Below are 16,676 nucleotides of genomic sequence, written 5' to 3' on the forward strand. Positions count from 1 at the left end.
GATGTTTTGCCCACTGATATTTATCTGTCTGTGAACCTTCTGCAGCTTCCTCTGAACCCTCAGGACTGACTAAATTGACTCTTTTGGTAGAGGGGGTGTGGCTTAGTCTCAATACTAAAAATGGACTAATTAGAAATGTAATCATCATGGGGTAGCATCCACTGTGCCCCAGGCTAGCGTCAATGTTGTTGTGCTCGCATAAAGCAACACTTGTGGAATGTAACTATCGCTTGTTAGGGTAATGGGGAAAAAGTTATGATTTGTTGCTGAATTTTGCTGGCAGCACCAAAATTCAGCAGCAAATCACAACTCTTCACCCATTGCCCTAACAAGCGATAGTTACGTTGCATAAGCATTGGTTGTGCAAGTGTCACTAGCACCAGCGCTTGGTCCCAGTTGGATACCACCCAGGAACTAATGCAAATGTAGGCTGCAATCCTATGCACACTCAACTGGGAGTAAGTCACACTGAATGTACTAGGACTTTCTTCAGAACAGACATGCATAGTGAAGTGTTAAAAACTGACATCACGTGGCTTTATACTTTAAGATCCCAGTCCAGTTGCAGTTGTGGGCAACTAGTCATGTGTAACAACTGGTGGACATGGGTGGTGAGACACACCTCTGCTTACTTCAACAGACACATCAAACCTTTCTGTATCAGAATAGGTGGCTCTTAGAGAATACAGAATATGAATTGTATCCAGCATAGCTTTTCCTGTTTAGAAACACTCAAATGAGTACAGAAAACATGCCTGCTCTACTGAGGAAGCGTCAATAACTGATTTACACCTTTATCCAGCTCTATTGCAAGCTCCCAGAGAGCGAGCGACCAGAGCGAGCGAACAGGGGGAGCAAACAGGAGTTGGCCAGGGGAGTTGCAGTGGTAGAAGAGACAAGGGAGACAAAGGAGGCAGAGGCAAAGAGATAAGTGGGCTGCAGGAAGCTCCAACTGAATTGGGGTGGTGGTGGCCTGAGTACTCCCAGTAGCTGTGTGGGCAGAAAGCTTCCGTCTGTTTCCCGTAGGGATGTACGAAAATCACTTACCTTTCTGGGATTATGCTGATGGTGGTGGTGGGGAGGCATTCCGTCCCTTCCCCCAGAATCCTCGCCGGGGGGGGGAGGCGCTCCATTCCTCCCCCCCCCCCGGAATCCTGGCTGGCCGGCTGTGCTCCACAGCGATTCTGTGGAGCCGCTGGCCGGCTCCGCCAGCAGCCGGACATCCGGCCGCTGGCTAGCAGGGATGCAAATGGCGGCTGTAGCCGCCATCGTTTGCATCCCTACAGCCAGGCATGATAGGCTACATAAATGTTTACGTAGCCTATCATGGCTGACATAAAAACAAAGAACAAAAAATGCACGTACGCAAATGGCGGTGGCCACGGCTGCCACCATTTGCGTTCCTTATTTTGGCACGTCTTAGTCTACGTAAACATTTACGTAGACTAAGACGGCGAAAATAAGGGGAACGGAAATAGCGTAGCATCTACGCTATTTGTGTTCCCCTTATTTGCGCCGTCTTAGTCTACGTGAATGTTTACGTAGACTAAGACGTGCCAAAATAAGGAACACAAATGGCGGCCATTTGCGTACGCGTGGTTTTTTTTTATTTTTAAGTCAGCCGTGATAGGCTACGTAAACATTTACGTAGCCTATCATGGTGTTTTTTTAAAAAATCTAGCCGTGATAGGCTACGTAAATCTTTATGTAGCCTATCACGTTTTTTTGTTTTTGCTTTACCTGGAAATGGCGGCAGCGGCAGCCGGTCGGAAGATTGGCCGCCGCCGCCGGAGCCGCCACCGCCAGGAAGATCTGCCCAAGGTAAGTCCCATCCCGGGGAGTGGCAGGGGGGTGGCGGGCCGTTCCGCCACTGATTTCGGGGGGCCGAACGCGCTGGCATTCGGCCTCCCCGAGATCTGTGGCGGAACTTTTGTACATCCCTAGTTTCCCGCCTCCCAGCTGAGCTGAGCTGAGCTGAGCAGAACAGAGCAAGCTGCTCCAGCTGGTCCAGGGACTACAGAAGCAATCAAGCTCCCAGACAGCGAGCGAACAGGGGGAGCAAACAGTTGGCCAGGGGAGTTGCAGTGGTAGAAGAGACAAAGGAGACAGAGGCAAAGAGGTAAGGGGGCTGTCCTTTTTCCTTCTGAGTGGCTGTGAGCTCACCAGGAGGTAGAAGAGACAAAGGAGACAAAGGCTAAGAGGTAAGTGGGCTGCAGGAAGCTCCAACTGAATTGGGGGGTGGCCTGAGTACTCCCAGCAGCTGTGTCGGGAAGAAGCTTCAGTCTGTTTCCCGCTGAGCTGAGCTGAGCAGAGCAGAGCAGAGCAAGCTGCTCCAGCTGGTCCAGGGACTACAGAAGCAAGCAAGCTCCCAGAGAGCGAGCGAACAGGGGGAGCAAACAGGAGTTGGCCAGGGGAGTTCGGCAGGGGAGGTCCAAGGGGGAGGCCCCTAACATTTTTTTCTTTTTCTTTTTTAACAAACTCCCCCCTCCCATTTATTTGTCTTGTAACACACACTTCCACACCAGTGGGACTCTGCTTTTAACCTCTACTGAGTAGAGGAGCAGGCACAGGCTAGTCTAGAACAATCAGAAAGCTAGACACAAAAATGGAAAAGAGGCAATGGAAGGACAGGACTCTCCAGTGGTGGTGACCTGCAAGGTGTGTGCAATGTTTGTTTTCTTGCCTGAGAACAACATGGTCTACACCTGCAACAAGTGCAAGTTGATCATGTTGCTGGAAGAAAAAGTAAGTGGACTTGAGTGGCGACTGTCGACCCTCCGGGGTATAAGAGAACACGAAGAGTTCTTGGACAGAATGGGGGAACTACAGCAGCAAAGTGAAGACCAGAAGCTTGAAGAGCAACAGCAAGCTGAGGCAGAAGTGGGAAATGCTGAGGTGAGGAGAAACGGAGTAGAGGATACTCCTTGGAAAAGGGTGACAGGAGAAGAAGAACTAAATGCCACTCTGCACTAGTGGAAGCAGTGGCGCTGTGGAACTGATTCCAGGTACTTGCGGATGAGACTGGAGGACAGCCTGCAGAGGAAGAATCACAGGGGAATCGGCATGAGAGTGAGCAAGAGGCTGAAGTTCAGTCAAGCAGAGGCAATGAAACTCAGGCCTACAATAAGAAGAGAAGAGTGGTAGTAGTGGGAGACTCCTTGCTGCATGGGATTGAGACCCAAGTATGTCGTGAAGACCTGTGGACTCGCCAGGTATGTTGTCTCCCGGGAGGACGGATTAGAGATGTGACTGAAAGGTTGCCTGCACTCATAAAGCCCACTGACAGGTATCCCTTTCTTCTCATCCATGTGGGAACAAATGATACCGCCAAGCGGAGCTACGAAGAAATCACGTCAGACTTTGAAGCTTTGGGAAGGAAACTCAAGAACTTTGGGGCCCAGATAGTTTTCTCATCCATACTTCCAGTAGTTAGAAGAGGTCTAGAAAGGGAAAGAAAAATACTCTGGGTGAATTATTGGCTACGAAGGTGGTGCCAACGTGAGAGATTTGGATTCTGGGACCACGGGCTATACTTCCTGGAAGATGGGCTGTTGGCAAGGGACAGGTTGCACCTCACAAAGGATGGGAAGAATGTGTTTGGCCACAGGATGAAGAACTTCATCAGGAGGGCTTTAAACTGAATCCTACGGGGAAGGGAGATGTAAAGTTGGGGGTAACAATGGACGTAGGCTCATGCACCGCAATGGAGAGAACAGCTCTAATAGCGCCCAATAATAGTCTTCAGACACATGTAGGAAGAAAGCCGGACTATGAAGCACATGGTCTTTGATGTCTATATACTAATGCCCAGAGCATAGGAAACAAACAGAACAAATTTGAACTCTTAATACAAGAGGGAAATTATGACTTGATAGGTATAACTGAGACTAGGTGGGATGACTGTCATGACTGGAATACAGCAATTGAAGAATTTAACTTGTTCAAAAAGAACAAGAGGAAGAGAAAGGGAGGTGGGGTTGCACTGTATGTGAAAAATACATATTTCTGCACAGAAATCCAGGAGGATGAGCTTGGTAGCCCCATCGAGAGCATCTGGATCAAAATAAATGGATCAAAGAATAAAAGGAACCTGGTGGTCGGAGTCTACTACCAGCCACCCAACCAAGGAGAAGACAAGAATGAAACTTTTGAAAAGCAAATAGCCAATGTTTTAAGGAAGCATGATGTAGTAGTCATGGGAGACTTCAATTTCCCCAATATTTGTTGGGAGGCAAATTCTGCAAAACATGGACCCTCCAGGAAATTCCTGACTTGTGTGGTGGATAACTTCCTCCTATAGGAAGTAGAGGAAGGAACTAGAGGATCAGCTATCCTTGACTTGATACTAACCAACAGAGATGACTTAGTGGATAAAGTAGCAGTTACAGGAACTCTGGGGGAAAGCGACCATGTTGTACTTCAGTTCTTGGTTCTAAGGGAAGCAAAAGCCGAGTGTAGTGAAACGTGTACCCTGGATTTTAGGAAAGCTGATTTTAATAAACTCTGAACAATTATCAGTAAGGTCCCATGGCAAGCGACTCTAATGAGAAAAGGAGTGCAAGATGGGTGGGAGCTTTTAAAAAAGGAAATCCTCAAGGCACAGTTACAAACAATTCCAACAAGAAGAAAAGGTGGAAGACAACAGAAGAAGCCAATGTGGCTTCACAAAAAGCTTAGGGATGCCCTGAAAACAAAAAAGGACACATATAGGAAGTGGAAAGAAGGCCAAGCAACGAAGGCAGAGTACAGGCAGGTAGCACAGAATTGCAGGGATGGCATCAGGAAGGCTAAAGCTGAGAACGAGCTGAGGTTAGCAAGGGATGCTAAAAGCAACAAAAAGGCTTTCTTCAGCTACGTGCATAGTAAAAGACAGAGGAAAGAAATGGTTGTTCAGCTATTAAGTAAGGATGGCAATACGATAACAGATGACAAAGAAAAGGCAGAGGTGCTCAATTCCTACGTTGGCTCAGTCTTCTCCCAAAAGAGGGTCTATGAGCCCTCTGGCAAAGGCAAAGTACAGGCTGAAGGGGCAGGATTGCAGCTTGAGATCGATAGGCATCTGGTCAAGGAACACCTAATTTCTTTGAATGAGTTCAAATCTCCAGGGCCAGATGAACTGCATCCTAGAGTAATAAAGGAACTGGCAGAAGAACTCTCAGAACCGCTGTCTATTCTCTTTGAGAAATCATGGAGGACGGGGGAAGGTGCCAGATGACTAGAGGAGGGCTAATGTTGTCCCTATCTTCAAAAAGGGGGAAAAGGAGGAACCTGGGAACTACAGACCAGTCAGTCTGACAGCAATCCCAGGGAAAATTCTGGAGCAGATAATAAAGCAATCCATCTGTAAACACCTTGAAAACAATGCAGTGATTACTCGAAGCCAACATGGATTTGTCAAGAACAAATCCTGCCAGACGAATCTGATCTCATTTTTTGATCAAGTAACCGCCCTTGTGGACTGTAGGAATGCTGTAGACATAATATTCCTCAACTTCAGCAAAGCTTTTGACAAAGTGGCTCATGATCTCCTGATGAGCAAACTAGCTCAAAGTGGGCTAGATGAAACAACGATCCGGTGGATCCACAGTTGGCTACAGAATCGGACTCAAAGAGTGCTTCTCAATGGGACCTTCTCAAACTGAGGAGAGGTAACGAGTGGGGTACTGCAGGGCTCAGTCCTGGGCCCAGTGCTCTTCCACATTTTTATTAATGACTTGGAGGAGGAGGTGCAGGGAATGCAGATCAAATTTGCAGATGACACAAAATTGGGCAGGATAGCTAATTCTTTGGAAGACAGAAACAAAATTCAAAGTGATCTTGATAGACTGGAGCGCTGGCAGAAAACAACAGAATGAAATTTAATAGGGATAAATGCCAAGTTCTGCACCTAGGAAAAAGAAACCAAATGCACAGTTACAAGACGGGGGATACGTGGCTCAACAACGCTACAAGCGGGAAGGATCTTGGAATTGTTGTCGATCACAAGCTGAATATGAGCCAACAACATGATGTGGCTGCCAAAAAGGCAAATGCTCTTTTGGGCTGCATTAATAGAAGCATAGCTTCCAAATGCTGGGAAGTACTAGTTCTCCTCTACTCAGCACTGGTTAGGCCTCATCTGGAGTACTGTGTGTAGTTCTGGGCACCACACTTTAAGAAGGATGCAGACAAACTGGAGAGGGTTCAGAAGAGGGCAACAAAGATGATCAGGGGACTGGAAACAAAGCCCTATGAAGAGAGACTGAAAGAACTGGGTATGTTTAGCCTTGAGAAGAGAAGACTGAGGGGAGATATGATAGCGCTCTTCAAGTACTTGAAAGGTTATCACAGAGAGGAAGGCCAGGATCTCTTCTCGATCATCCCAGAGTTCAGGACACAGAATAATGGGCTCAAATTACAGGAAGCCAGATTCCGGCTGAACATCAGGAAAAACGTCCTGTTAGAGCAACACGACAATGGAACCAATGACCTAGGGAGGTGGGGGGCTCTCCCACACTGAAGGCATTCAAGACGAGGCTGGACAGCCATCTGTCAGGGATGCTCTGACTTGGATTCTTGCATTGAGCAAGGGGTTGGACTCGATGGCATTGTAGGCCCCTTCCAACCCTACTATTCTATGATTCTATTGCTGAGGGTTCATGGACAGATTACAATGTTAAACAGCACCACCAACAAACCCTAAATACAATTACTTCAAAATGAATCTCAGTGAATGGAACTTGCTTCCAAGCGGATGTGTTTATGATCACAGCTGTGTATATCTATCTATCTATCTATCTATCTATCTATCTATCTATCTATCTATCTATCTTCATGTGTTGAAGTAACTCCACCTGTTTTCCTGTTTCTTTCCATGCTTCCTATTCATTAATAGCATTATAAAATATTGTTAGCATTACAGCTAAATAGTCCACCTTAGCAGAAAGTTCAAATAAGTTCTGAACTACTTTAATTATGGAGACACATGTTTCACCAAAGAAAAAGCTTGATTACCATTAAGATTGCTAAATGAAACACATGTATCATTTCCTAGGTTCTGTCTCTTTGATACATTTACTGTGACCAAGAAACCGAATCCAGAACTGGGCTAGGCAGCTGAATAGGTAGGAGGATATATGGCTGGGCTTCGTTCTCAGTGGCTCTAACTAGGTTCTATGGGACAGGGTAAGTTGGGGACATATTTGGGGAGTCCTCTCTGTGTCATAGGAAGCTGCCTTATACCATACAATTTAGAGTTGTGAGCGCTATCCATTGTGTTTGACAAAAGTATGAAATACAGAAATAATGGAAGCATGTTTTGTGGGACTGTAGTCTATGATGTTTTGGAATAAGAGGCAATTCTACAGAAAACAGGGGTTTATACAACAGCTTATTATGATATTTATTAGATCTAGTGAAACTTAATAGCAGTTTTACTGGGATCTGAAGATGCAGCATCAAGTTTATCTCAAGAGATGTCTAGATATATTCATCAAAACAATGTAACATCCCTACATTCAGAGCATATTACTATGAATATGATCAGGAAGTTTTCATGAGCAATTTCTGCAAAAAATAGTCATTGATCTTTTATAAAAAAAGTTCCCACAAAAGAGCCTTCAGCATTTTACTGAAGACTACCCTAGTGAGTTTATGGCTGAGATGAGTTTTAAATTGGTGACTTTATGGATAGCAGCTCACATTCCAACCAGTACACCACACCAGCTTTCAGCTTGAGAGCATTCTTTACTTGTGTGCACCTTCTTCCACATTAATGGGGGCCCTGAGGGTGACTTGTACAAAACCCCTTGCCCCCAAATCCTGGAGCTGGCATTGGCAAGAACCATTGTAAATCTCAGATGTATCTGTAGAAGACAAAGAGGATTTGGCATACATCCTAGAAATGAGGCAAAATGAACGTGATGACCACACAATGGAACTGATGAGTAACCAATATTCAGGGAGAAAGAGTACAACCAAGGCACAAATGGGAATACATCAGCATAAAGCACACAGTGTCAAATAATGAGCACATCAAATCAAAGCTTGTTCCTGATAATTCACTAATGGATAGCCAGGCAAAATTTGTTTAATGAAATGTTTGTTCTGAATAGCTCACTCTGCTCCAGAGACTTCTCTGTAAGCTTATGGAAGTTGATAATTTCTAATCGGATAACTGCAGTTTACCTACCTGAAAATCCATTTTTGTTTGTATTTCTCAATTAGCCTGCCTGCTTTTTTTGCTGTCTCCCTCGTAATGCAAAAACATTGGGATCATCAAGCACTTGGTAGGCCACACTATTTTGGTCCAGTACATATGCAATATTTCTCACTTGGCCATTGTTATGACATAGGCAGTGCCGCTTGGGCTCACATACTCCTCCCCTTTCTTGCTCTTCCTCTTTTTTATCACTTAAGATTCCTTCTCCTTTTCCTTTCCAGCACTTCCCATGGCTCGCATTATGTCTACACTGAGGTTTACACTCAGCATAGTTAGCTTTCAATAATAGGGTTTACAAACTTGCTTCCAAGGCTGTTTTAAAACTCCAGTATAAAGCTAACCATGGTTTGCATTAAATGTTATATACACATGCTAACTTTGGTTTTGAGATTGGGAAATGTTACATCTGCACTGGGCCATGGCTTGGTGGGCCACCAGGTATACAACCTTGTCCAAGAGACCCTCTATTTAAACAGTGAACAAATAGCACCATATTTCCTGGAATAATCAAGAGAAATCTTGGAGAGCGCATGCACACACATACACACACGCGTATATATTATACATACACACACATATCATGGTATTCCTTTTCGCAAAAAATAATTGTGAACCAGTACACCTACTGTTAGGGTTTATAGAGGGATCCAGCTTAATTTATGAGTTCAAATTCTTATGTCCAGGAAAGGGCATTGCAAAGGAAGGAAATGTGAATTTCACATGCATAATTCTGTATCATCTTTATGCTTTTGGGATACATTTGAAACCCAGGCACTGGTGCTACAGCTGGCGAGGCAGAGAGTTCGTATAGCTGGTGAGACATATATATGTGCTATTTGAGTTCAAGGATTCACTGAGCATTAGCAGAAAGAAGGCGAGAGGGCACTACACAGCATATTGAAACAAATGGATTGCAGAGCCAATTTACTGCCTTCATTTGAATGTTCTCATTCAGCCTCAGGCAGAAGGAGTCTTGAAAGCATGTAGAAAGGTTGCTCTTTTCAAAAACTGCAGTGCTCTTAGGGGTAGCACATGCTGGCACAGAGAAGCACAGGCAGCAATCGGGGGGGGGGCAGGGAGAAGGTCAGAAATAGGGCAATTACTTACATTGACAACCCTGGTTGTGCCATTCATATCCCTGCAGACACTTATCACACTTAGGCCCTGTTGTTCCCTGCTTACACTGACAAATTCCTTTTTCATTACAGCGATCATGGACTGAGCCAATACGGTTACAATTACATTCTGCAGAAACAAGACAACACACATAAACTCAGTACAGGGGTAAAAAGATTTGTAAACAATTCATCACTCATATGGGTAACAATGGTCAGATTTTAATCGTAAAGGAAGATCCTCTAGCAACCGCAGAAACAAAATGACTGCTTGCCTGTCCACTTGTTAATTGGTTTATAATATTAGCCTTCAACTGATGGATAAGGATACATAATTAAGCCATGCCACCAATCTAAGGTGGGTCCCACCAGTGGCACCACCACGACACACGACCACATCCCTTTTTTTTGGAAAGAGAGTATCAGAGAAGAAGAGAGCAGAAGAAGCAGAGAGGGAGAAGAGAGACATAGACATATATGATAAAGTGGGTTCAGTATTGCAGTTTGGAATTAAAATGCTGATAACCTTCTTAATTACACATTTTAATGATGGGCAGAAAATGAGCAGAAATAAAGCAAAGAATGAAGTCACCAGTGTCTTCAGAAGTAACTGACTGTGATGGAGCTTCCACATTGGTCTTCATGTTTTTAGATGCAGCTTAATGAACATTAGGAAAGCTTGGTATTTCAAGAAACATCAATAGACCATTAAGTCAAATCTGTTTTAAATTATTAAAAGAGTTAAGAAAGACTCCATTCTTGATGCATAATGCTGAATATTTTCTAAATGGCAATGTACATGCACTTTACTAATTTCCAAGGTAGCCTTCCTTATGTTTATGAGCATTAGCTTAATTTATTCATGGCATTTTAGTGATTGGAGTTTACAGGCTGTATTTTCTCCCCCACCCCCCGCAATGTTAGTACACCTTTTAATTATCCCACAATACGCAACTTGAGAGAACATGATTGGTGGCGGGCAAATTAGTGTCCCAGAGCCTTCCTCATTAATGTTTTTGGCCTAAGCCTACCAGTTTCATTACCATATCAAATGTAAGGACATAGGGTTGTAAAATGGAACTTAGAAACTATGGATTTTTAAAGAAAATAATGTGTGTCTGATTAAATATTGGATCACCTATACTGAATTTACTTTTTTCTTACCCCCTTTTTTGTTTCTAGGAAATATTTGTTCTTATCTGGCTCCCCCTTCAGCTCTAATTCAGGGATGAATTAGACTTAAGTCCAGGGTCCCAATCTGGCCCTCCAGTGTCCCCCAGGTAGCTATGCCCCCCCGCCATTTAGTTGTTTCCCAGGTTTTGTGCAATTTTACCCCCATTCTAAAATGTTGAAATACCTCTCCTAAGGCTTAGTTACTGGCAGGAGGAACTGTTAGCTAAAATATGCTGGCATTGTTGGTATTTTGGCCTCCCTTTTGTGTTTGGCCCCAACTGCTACTGGAATGTGGCCCCCGAGCACTTCTCCAAAATGGAATTTGACCGTCTGGCTGAAAGAGGGAGGGTCACATGTGTGTGTGTTTAATGCTGCTTGAAGATGCTAGAAGTGCTATATTATTGGATCATCCTTCTGTCTTTTCCCTATTTATCTCTTGTTATTGGGAACTTCGGGAACTCCTTCTTTAAGGATCCGATTTTGATTACAAATACACGTCTGGATCGAATTTAGACTTCAGGTTAATAATAATTTCTACTGCTATCTAATGCAAAGAGCACAAGTATTCCTTTTTAATCTAGAGACCATGCTGGGTGAACAGCTCTATTTTTCTTTTAATCATCCCATTTACATTTGTTCCCTGGAATTTCATTAAGAATCAGTGAGATCAGAAATGGCAAAACGGGAGGGGAAATCTGAGAATATTTTAACATTGCAAATAGAAAAAAAATTAACATTGCAAATAGGAGAAAGAAGTTTGAGGAGAGAATGTAATGAGCAGCGAATATTACATCTGTTGCTGAAGTTTTCAATCCTTACAAATTACAGATGTCACTTCCAAGAAAGGGCAAACTCAGTGCTATTGGAAAAATGCATCTATTCTGATAATAACAATGATAATAATGATAATGATAGTAATACATACAGTCTATTTGTTGCCAGTGTTAATTTACAAAGTTCATGACAACTTTGCCCCCAAACTACCAAGGAGCATCCAACCATGTGATATATTGCAAAAGAAAAAAAGGGACAATTCCAATGTGAATTTGATCTTCAGCATTTGCTTTTAAATGAGCACAGAGCCAAGGTCAGCTAGATGTATTTAAATTCAGATGTATGTGCAGAAATAAGAGCATGTTGTAAAGATGAAACCGGTTTGGCCATTACCAACATCAAAGGTAGTTCTCTTTAACAAGACAGGAGAAATATTACTCATGCCAAAGTCAACTAAAGACACAATGAATCGGTGCAATGCAAGCATATGCCCAAGAAGTATTAAGAACTGGACATATATCCATATACACAGTATGATCAGTCATTCCTAAATTGTAAGCTGGGGCAACCTAGCATTGTGAAACAAAGCAAAATGCTCAGTCAAATCTCTGGAACTGTTTTAAAGCCTTGGAGACATGTTGAAGCTTTGGAGAGAGAAGATTCAACAGAGGCAACTTCCAGTTCAGCACAAGAACTAAACAAATTACATAACAAAGGCTCTTGTGAGCCCTTAAAGCTTGGGGGATGCTGCATGCAGCATCTCTGCATGATTCACGATTCTGGCCTTGCCTCCTTTCAACCAGCCTTTCCTGGCAACAGTGAGACGTCTTTACTTGTGTATGATTGGATCATCCAATCAGTCCAGATGCAGGGGAATGGAGCAGAATGACTTGTGCTCAGAGAAGCCTGCCCACTGTGTCTCTACACGAGTCACTGCTGTGGGCTTGCCTTCTTTCTATTAAGAGGCATGCCTAGAACAGTAATTCACACAGAAATAGAAGGGAATGGGCTGGTCTGTGGGTGGGAATTTTTTTCACTGTCATACTCACTCATAGTAAACCTTTTCTGGCATTAGAAGGAAAGATACCTCCACTAGTAAATCAGGAGGTAAAAAAATATTAATGCCTTGGCTATCAGAAGTTTGGGGAAAATGGCAGGACTCCATCCTTCAGGGCAGAAAGGTGATGTAAACCTTTACGGAGTTGGTGAAAGATCTCCCTCACTGCACCATCCCACATCAAGGAGAATGCTGCATGAGCAAAACAGCCCAGACATGCCCGGCGCCTCTTTGTCAGGGGAATGATGACACCAGGGTATGTGGCCACACTCCATCATGCAGCCTGTGGAAGGCTGGCTGCTGGTGGTGGTGGGGGGCATTTTGCCTCTCGCCCCAATTCCATTTCCCTCCCCCATTATAGAGTGTCAGGCCAAAGGAGATACAGCATTGTAAAACAAAGCAGACTGCTCAGGCAAATTTCAAAATGCCCATGATCTCTACAGCTGTTTTAAAGCTTTGGAGGTGTGTTGAAACTTTGGAGATGTGTTGAATGCATTTCTGGATTAGCTTGGGTGAAACTGTGAGGTGACTGACTGAATGAGCACATCTAGAACTGAATAGAAAGAAGAGATTTCCCCTCCTTCTCACCATTGCCCCAGATGTTTAGTTAATTTTACATTTGTTCAGACAAATGTAGTGACTATCAGTCTCAGAAACAGCAGAAAGGAAGGTCTGAGAAATCCTCTTCATGGTCCTGAAGGGACAAAGGCACATACTTCTTGTTACAAAACCAGTGGTCTTTCAGACACAAACTAGGTGAATTGTCTTTTTTTCAGAGCGTTGTGATGTAGTATTACATAGTTTGAGAGCCAACCTACACATTTGGAATATCAGTGTGGAACAACCTTGTTCAGACACTATCACTTTAGACTGCAAATAGGCGATGGCATGTCTACATGTAACCCTCGTTTTCTGGCAGATAGAAAAACTAGCACATCAGGGAGTAAGGTTCTAGCCTAGCTCGTCTCCTGATGCGCTAGTTTTCTACTGCAGGGACTTCTTCTTCTCCTTCTCCTTCTTCTGGAGAACATTCAAACAAGCATGCTGTACCAGCAGTCCGTAGTAGTTCAGTGGAAACAGTGCTGTACCACATGATTATTCTAAACATCTTGGCCGGCTCTTACATTTTTCCTTGCTGTAGCCAACAAGGCAACAACAATTTAAAACAAGCATAAAGTCAGAAAGTTCCCTATATTTTGGAAATATTTCAGTGAGGGTCAACTAAAACCTCCCTTTCAATCATGCTTGCACATTCTTCTTATGCTGCCCATGTTTATGATGAACAGCAGCTTGACCTAAGAAAAACCTTTCTCTAAGGGCCAGTTCACACATCCATTTCTGCTTAACTTGAACAGTCATGCCCCTCTTCTCAGTAAAATGCCTGCCTGCGGCTGAGTGAGAAAACATTTGCACAGATTGGCCTACATGGGGGTACAGCTGCAGCAAGTCCTGTGACTGTGGCAACAGGACGAAGTGTGACAATTGTGCAAAAAAATAGTATGCCTAGATCTGTGTGCCACCTGTTTCACATTAATTAAATTATGGACATTGCACACGGAGAATCAGGGTCATGGCTGTGCTCAAGCTGACTAGTAATGGGAACTGGCTCTAAAGTTGCAATCAGTGGGCTATAGTCAATGTGAGTCCTACTCAGAGTAGACCCATTGAAATGAATGGGACTTAAGTAAGACTGACATTGGATACAACCCATTGACTTCTGCCTGGAAACCTGGGCAAAATGAATTCATACAAGCATGTTTAATATATAGGAGGAGTGCAGTAAACAAATAGTCAAATAATAATAGTAAAAGAAAATAGGTAAACCCTTGTGACTTTTTAAATATACAATTATTTACATGGATATGTACATTTTCTGGTTTCATGCACTCCAAATGGCCTCTAATGAAATTGTTTGTTCAGATGATTCCAGCCACGTGCATTGTGTGTTGCTTTCATGTAATTTTGGTGTTGCACACCGCAGAGTAAATTACATGATGACCCTTGTTATTGAGGCTTACAAAGGATAAGCTGCAAATGTTTGATCACTGATTGCAGTTTAAGTAATGCTATATCCCAAATGCTCATTATCTTAATCAACATACAGCTCTATTAAGATTTTGAGATATTTTTGAGAATATATATATATATATATATATATGCATACACACACATATCTATATATATTGCAATCAGTGTAATAGCTGGCACACGGTTACAAAGTTTCCATCTGGACATTCCTTATTTGTTCCTAAGCTATAGCAGAAAAAAAAGAGATGCTTTGCATCTTGGCTTGTTTAGGAAGGATATGCACAGCAGGACACAAAGGCAACATTATATTTACTCAGAAATGAGTTCCGCTGAGTGCAATGGGATTTATTCCCTACTAGTGCTTTTGGGATTTCAGCCATAGTATTTCAGGATATCCGAGTATGATACCAGATTGTAAATGCAGAAGCCAATGGGAAGCTATTGAACAATACAGCTGTTATCTCTATAGCTCTAATCGGAGATGCAAAGATCCACTGGCTGGCACCCAAACATTTGCTCCTGCTGCCTGGGCTTCTGAAGATGGTAAGAAGCAGATTTCTCCTCTTTCAGTGGGTGCTGCTGTGTGTGCAGGGATCTTTAAGCTCAGTGGTGTGCTCAAGTCTCTGGATTAGATCCAGACTGAAATCAATTGGATCTCTGGATCTAATCCTCCAATTCCTTCCAAGGTGGCTCCTTGAAAGTCCAACTGGCTCTTTAGTCTTACAACTAGTTAGTTTGCACCCCCGGTCATGATCCAACTAAAGATGAGGAATTCCTCATATCCAGCAGTCTTCCATGTAAAACGGGCTGTCCTGATTCAGTGATTTACTTCTGGAGCTGCCCCACACTCTTCTAGTTGGGGTGTGGGTACTTGGTACAGACACATCCTCTCTCCTCCTGCCAGAAGAAAGACAGGATCTCACAGATCTCAGGAGCTGGGCACATACTTTTTTTTTTTTTTTTTAATGACAATGTTCCTTGCCTTGTCTGTATCAAACAATGTTCTTTGTCCTTGACTGTGTCAAACAGTAATGAGCAAATGTGTGTTCTGTTTAGAAGACCTGTGTTTGGCATAAATGTTAACTGTACTGATCAGGCCAATATGAGTGGCTGTCTTGTCACATGTCTTACCATTCTTACCATCATTAGTATTTTGAGAACATCATTAAGTTCAAAGGAATTAAACTTTTGATTTCATTTAGCACTAACTGACATAAAAAAGGAACACAAGCAATCGTGTGTGTGTGTGTGTTTGTGTGTGAGAGAGAGAGAGATTCTGGATGCTGTGCTCTTTTATGAAATAAAGTATTTGAAAAGTTTTTCACTAAACAAATGAAGTTTTGATGGATTTCTGCCCATCCCACCCCCATATATTATTTAAAAATGTAGATTAGTATGGCTCTGTTGTGTGTTTATTGCACAAAATATACTTTTAAGTTGCTACAATAATGCATCTCTCAGTAAGGGAAAGGATGTATTGTGGTGAATAGATGCAGTTCTAATTCAGGAAAAAAGTTCTAAAAACATTTATAAGCAATACTATACAATACTCTCAGATGTGCAATTAAAAAACAACATCGAACCTCTGCAGTGGGCCACATTTTTGAGACAATTGGATAGCTAATGAGCAGAGTGAACCTGTATTTTTTTAGTGTACTATACTATTCATTTATTTAAATATCTAAGAATTGTCTTTCTGCCTGAAAAGGCAATCAGGGTCATATACAAATTTAAATTGGAAACATTAATCTTGGAAATACACAATTTTGTTCCCGAAACAATGTCTGAAGACAGTGTTTGTAGCTCTAGTGGATGCCTGGGCAACATGTGGCTCTCCAGATGTTTTGGCCTACAACTCCCACAGCTAATGGTGATGGCTGATGGAAGCTGAAGGCCAAAATATCTGGAGGGCCACAAGTTGCCCACTCCAGCTCTAATGTAACAACTTTTTGGTAGGATCTACGGTATATTACACTTAACTATTGGCATTCTATTTTAAGAGAAGAATTGACAACCATGTACCATATAAAGTTTTAAGATTATAGAATCCTGTCTTGGCAAGACCTGGAGTAGATGACTGATGATAATAAGTTATAACCCATCTGACTTCATGATCTTATGGCAGTCCTGCAGAACTTATATAGCCTGCCAGTGTATGGCAGCCTAAAAGGTGAGATAGTAGTAGTAGTAGAAGTAATAATAATAGCAACAATAATAATACTATGCCTAGGGTGGCCACTTATGAATTGCCTAAAAAGAGGAAATGCATCACCAAAAAGAGGACACTGTTTTGCATAAAAGTGCTTATTCATACATAGAGATGGAAATT

At 42.8% G+C, this 16,676-nt stretch overlaps 1 protein-coding gene across 3 annotated transcripts in view; it reads right to left on the reverse strand.

The window, feature by feature from the left end:
* The window catches only part of NTNG1 (netrin G1), a 334,691-nt gene that overhangs the window by 45,997 nt on the left and 272,018 nt on the right, over positions 1–16,676 (reverse strand). For 2 of the 3 annotated variants that reach the window (XM_084851615.1, XM_084851617.1), the window contains one exon: positions 9,308–9,445. The exons of the other annotated variant lie outside the window; for it this stretch is intronic. In XM_084851615.1, coding sequence (XP_084707741.1) covers positions 9,308–9,445 — 138 coding nt within the window. The remainder of the gene's footprint in view (positions 1–9,307; positions 9,446–16,676) is intronic. 3 annotated transcript variants of the gene reach the window in all.

This window comes from Heloderma suspectum, chromosome 4, assembly GCF_057233095.1.
Source record: "Heloderma suspectum isolate Gila_16-S chromosome 4, 16-S_ref, whole genome shotgun sequence".
Lineage (NCBI taxonomy): Eukaryota > Metazoa > Chordata > Lepidosauria > Squamata > Helodermatidae > Heloderma > Heloderma suspectum.